Source organism: Haliotis cracherodii, unplaced genomic scaffold (assembly GCF_022045235.1).
Source record: "Haliotis cracherodii isolate W230 unplaced genomic scaffold, xgHalCrac1.p SCAF_7, whole genome shotgun sequence".
Lineage (NCBI taxonomy): Eukaryota > Metazoa > Mollusca > Gastropoda > Lepetellida > Haliotidae > Haliotis > Haliotis cracherodii.
The window spans coordinates 60998131-61002753 of record NW_027266330.1 but is presented as its reverse complement, the minus strand read 5'-3'; the positions used below and the strand labels follow the sequence as shown (position 1 = coordinate 61002753).

Sequence of the window (4623 nt, the reverse complement as noted above, 5' to 3'; positions counted from 1 at the left end):
GTAGCAGAACGTTGTAAATCTGTCTTTCTGGGATTTCTTGGTTTGAATCGTGTGCTGTTTTGATATTTCAAAGATGCCAATCGAAAGTAGCTTATGTTGGCCACACAGTCACAGCCGTTCGTGCGAGGGGCCAGTGTGGTGCACGCACTCCAATTTGCCTGGCTACGTTCCTTAAGGATGCCTGGATAATCCGACCGTGGACCAGAATCCAAGATTCGCCCTGATAATGATCCTTGGTTTGCAAGCGCTAAACTGTGTTGACAAACCAGAAATCACGAGCGTGACATATCTTGGATTCAGCGATCCGGGTGCCCAAATGGGTAGCACTCCACCGTCTGCCATGACTTGTCCCCACAGCACATGTAGCAAGTTTAGGACGTCTTCACTGAACAGAGGTCATGGGTGGCCCGATTGTCTAAAGTGGGACTGTTCTCTGTACAGTGTTGCCTGACTGATATACTGTTCAATGGCAGCATTAAACTAAACTCACTAAGGGACCGATCATGTATTATAATACAACCGTTTACGTCACATTTTGTCATTACCCTCATCTTCCCCATTACATCAATGTCATGACGCCCCGTAACCCCATAATACATTACCAGTCCGTGAATGAACAAATTTATAATCGTTTTATTTGTTTTTTACATTGTATTTATATTTTCCATGACTCCCGCTCTGAATACAGATGTGATCCTCCCCAACACCTTCATCTTCCCTGTATCATAATTTTATTTTCATGCGTCGCTCCCGCTACTCTTATCAGTTGGCAAAAACTTGTGGTTGGCATAAGATTTAAATATTTATATCTGTTATCATACTGTTAAATATCAAAGTTCAAACGTTCGTACATGTTCGTTTGGATCAAACATTTTCCCCTTTTCCTGAGGTGTAGCAAGCTCATTGGGTGATTCAGCCTCAGCTGCTCTGTGATATTTCTTTAACACAAAACCCGAGTGCAACCGCAGCATGATATATATAATTAGCAGAATAACCGACACTAAAAACATCAAATACGAGAACCACATATACGTCACTTCCTCCATCAGGTATCCTAGCAACAATGGTGTCGCCATTCCCCCCGATGCTGCGCATATCACAATAACAGACGTGACCCTACCCGTGACCTTGATAACATGCTCTTCGACCCATGTGAAGGTCGTTGGATATACGATCGATGTTGCAAGGCCAATCCCCACTGATGAAATCCAAATTCCAATAGTTACGGCAAAGAGAGAACAGACCAGGAATGCACCCAAACTCGCTGACAGAATTACAAGACAAAGAATTATCATTGACGATGGAGTCAACATCTTTATGAAAAAGATCCCCAGAAACCGAAAGGCAGCAAAGCTTCCCCAAAATACAGACGTTACCAAAGCTCCATCTGGCTTTGTCCAGCCCAACCCCTCCACAGTAAATACCGCCAGGAATGACATAAACGTCTCCTCTAGCGCAATATAACAGAAAAAGAAAGCTCCAATCATAGACACAGTTATCACATAGACAGGGGTTGGTATGCAATGACGGTCAACTTCTTGCTCGTCTTCCGGCTTCCGGCTTTTGTCAGCCTTACGGAGAGAGAACTCCACGAAGAAAGGAAGAGCAGCAGAAAGAAACAGAACAGCTGTGATTATGAAAGCAAAAAGGATTTGCGATTTCGGAGCGTCTTCATTAGCTGCAGTCGTTATGTTGTTACTTGTCCCATTTAATCTAAAACTGTCCTGGACGTACGCTTTGGTTGTATTGTATCCATACTCAAGAAAATGGGACTCGTTGACAGGGACTGTTGTGATCGTGGTATGGACGGACTTTGGGGCTAGGAAGGGTTCTGTTGCCAGAGGGGCTACAAGACCTCCTAAGGCGAAACTGAAGTGAAGAATCTGCATAAAAACACGACTGTCCTTGCCCCAGAGTCGCATCAAGTCGGTATTGCCACCTGAAAGAAGAAGAGCCTGATTGGTTCTTGCATGTAACATTATTTATTTTTTACAAAATAATAGTTACATTGAATAAAGCGTATCGGTGAGTGGCTGGTGGCTGGTGATTCACACTCACAAGAGTTGAATCCGGGAGTCCGGATCAGTGTTATAGCTGATAATGGGTCATTCTGCCCAGATCGCGTTGGGCGCTGATCATGCAACTGTGTCTTGTAAAAGGAGACTAACGGGATCGTGTGGTCAGGCTCGCTGACTTAGTTGATGCATGTCATCGTATCCCAATAGCGTAGATTGATGCTCCTGCTGTAACAAATGTTACATTTGGAATAACACTGGAATAGTATAAATTATGGGGACTTTCTCTGGTCTTTCTGCGTTGAGTTATCGAATAAGTACTTTACTGAGAAAGTGTTATCCCAAATATAAAATTTGTTACATTTGACCACTTTCTAAAGGGCATTTTGTAGATATATACTCATGATGTTAATTACTGGATTGTCTGTTCCAGACTCAATTATGTACAGACTGATGTCATATATAGTTGGACAATTGCTTTGGTGTTAAACAACAAACAAACAAAACAATACAGCTTATTGTGCGTCATACCAGGATTGCAGTGGATGTTGCTCATACATTCAACCACTAGCTTACCTGTTGCTGGCTCGACTGTTTACAGACCACCGTCACATTGCAAACTGCAGCATAAACAAACAAAAAACAAAACTACCAAGCTGTTTCTACGCCAACAAATAAAGCTACCTACCTGTTTCTACTCCGGCAGACACAAAAGATCTGAGAAAATACATGGCGATCATCGCTGGCAGCGGGGTACAGAGCGGGATGACGGCGGAGAAGATGCTGCTGCCGACGAGGCAGGCTGCCATCAACAGCAGCTTGTTACACTTGTCGTACAGAAACCCACTGACGAACGCACCGACCGTAAACCCAACAGCTCCTGATGTGAACAGGGCCGAGGCCTGCTCCACCTTCGTGTTGGTGATCAGCATCAGGTCAAGGAACGACGGGCCGCTTTGGCCAGCAGCAAAACCCTGCAGAAAGAGTGAAGGAATGGATGTTTGTTAGTTGTTTAACTCCGCCCTCATCAGTACGCAAGCTATATGACGGGGATCTGTAAATAATCGAACCTGGACCTGACAATCCAGTGATCGATACTGCGAGCAACGATTCATGCAGTCAATGTTCGATGGATTACATGTCCTAATCGCTGAGCCTGATCTGTGAATTCGGGACCTAACCATCATCTAACTGACAACATAGTTTAATTCTAAACAAGAATTAAACATTGTACAAATGTTTTGTTTGTTGATTGTTTAACGCCGCACTCGGCAGTCTTCCAGCTATGACGTCGGTCTGTAAATTATCGAGCCTGGACCTATTATAACCCAGAGTCTTTATGGGGTGTGGGAGGGTGTATTTATGAATGAGTAAGTTTGTTTCACGGTCGTTTTGAACAGTACGCCAATAATATCACGGCGTTTCTTCTTGATGTCAGCCTCATTATAACCAGGTCTCTTACACCTCTCTGCATGGAAATCTGACCTCCATAGAAGGTTGCATCCGGTGAACTCTCCATGCTCTTTGTTAATCCGCCTAACTTAATGAGGAATGCGTTGGTTCTTGTATTAAATATCCATACCAACAGAGCGTGGCTTTATTTGTTTGCATTCGGAACGTCTCGATTACATTCGTTTCCGAGGAACAGAAATCGGATGTGTGAATGTGTCCCACGTTCATCCGGAGAATTCAGAAGCCTTGACACTGCATGGTGAATGGTGACGCGACTTTCTAGTAATCAATAAATATGAATCACTGAACTCACCATGACAAGAAACGCCCAGAACAAGAACAGTGTACATATGAACTTGTTCTTGTAGACGGGGTCTTCGAAATGTTCCTTAAATTGACCAAAAGCGGATTTCCTCGCGGGTTTCCTTATCTCAACGTCAATGACCTCCATTGTTGCTGGTACTGAAACAGAACACGCAACGCATTGGAATATGCCACGTATGGTACTTACGTGTATGGGTGATCTCAAGGAGGTATTATACTTTATAGACAATGATTTGGGTTGAAGGCCGCTTTGGACAGTGGTTGAGCCAAATCTAGTTCTAGTGGATGAAGAGTGGGAATTGCAGTACAGAAACCCATACCAGCTATCAGCAAACTATCACTTCAGTAGCTAAATGTAAAAACTGCTCTCTCTCTCTCTCTCTCTCTCTCTCTCTCTGTTCTCTCTTTCTTTGTCTCGCTAGTTCTTATAAATATCTGCTCAAATCTGCACACACACACACACACACACCAACAGACGCGCGCACACACACACACACACGAATACTACTCCGTGATGCCGTGATTCGCTGTGAAACGTCGTAGTTATCAAACGTGACAGAAAAAAATATAGAATCGTGGGTATTATAACACCTTTCTGTCCACAGCCCGAGCTATCTAGGCCATACTCATTGCCTTATTCCTCTTATCCGAAGCAGGTATGCAAGCCAAACTCACCTGCACACGTTACTCGGTCGTAGCCTATACACTCAACGTGCCTGCCACTGTGGCGTATGGGTATGGGTGAGTATCTCACCCTCCAGCGTTATGAAGCGGGTAGCGAGGGTTGTGTCGGTCTTCAAATGGGTGTGTGTACTGATCTTCCGCTGACAAG

At 44.1% G+C, this 4623-nt stretch overlaps 1 protein-coding gene across 1 annotated transcript; it reads right to left on the bottom strand.

Moving 5' to 3' along the window:
- Positions 1-4623, bottom strand: LOC139448264 (sodium-dependent glucose transporter 1A-like). The gene is made up of 4 exons (XM_071229791.1): positions 4467-4623; positions 3781-3929; positions 2704-2989; positions 1-1939 (listed from the first exon to the last, which is right to left on the bottom strand). The coding sequence occupies exons 2-4, from the start codon at positions 3916-3918 to the stop codon at positions 831-833; spliced, it is 1533 nt and encodes a 510-aa protein (XP_071085892.1). The 5' UTR covers positions 3919-3929; positions 4467-4623; the 3' UTR covers positions 1-830.

Bases quoted from the DNA above. Each gene is read 5' to 3' on its own strand.
- LOC139448264 (XM_071229791.1), bottom strand. From the start codon at position 3,918: ATGGAGGTCATTGACGTTGAGATAAGGAAACCCGCGAGGAAATCCGCT. The intron at 2,990-3,780 runs GTGAGTTCAGTG...CTCTTTCTGCAG, and splicing joins TCTGGGCGTTTCTTGTCATG to GGTTTTGCTGCTGGCCAAAG. The intron at 1,940-2,703 runs GTAGGTAGCTTT...TTCTTCTTTCAG, and splicing joins GTCTGCCGGAGTAGAAACAG to GTGGCAATACCGACTTGATG.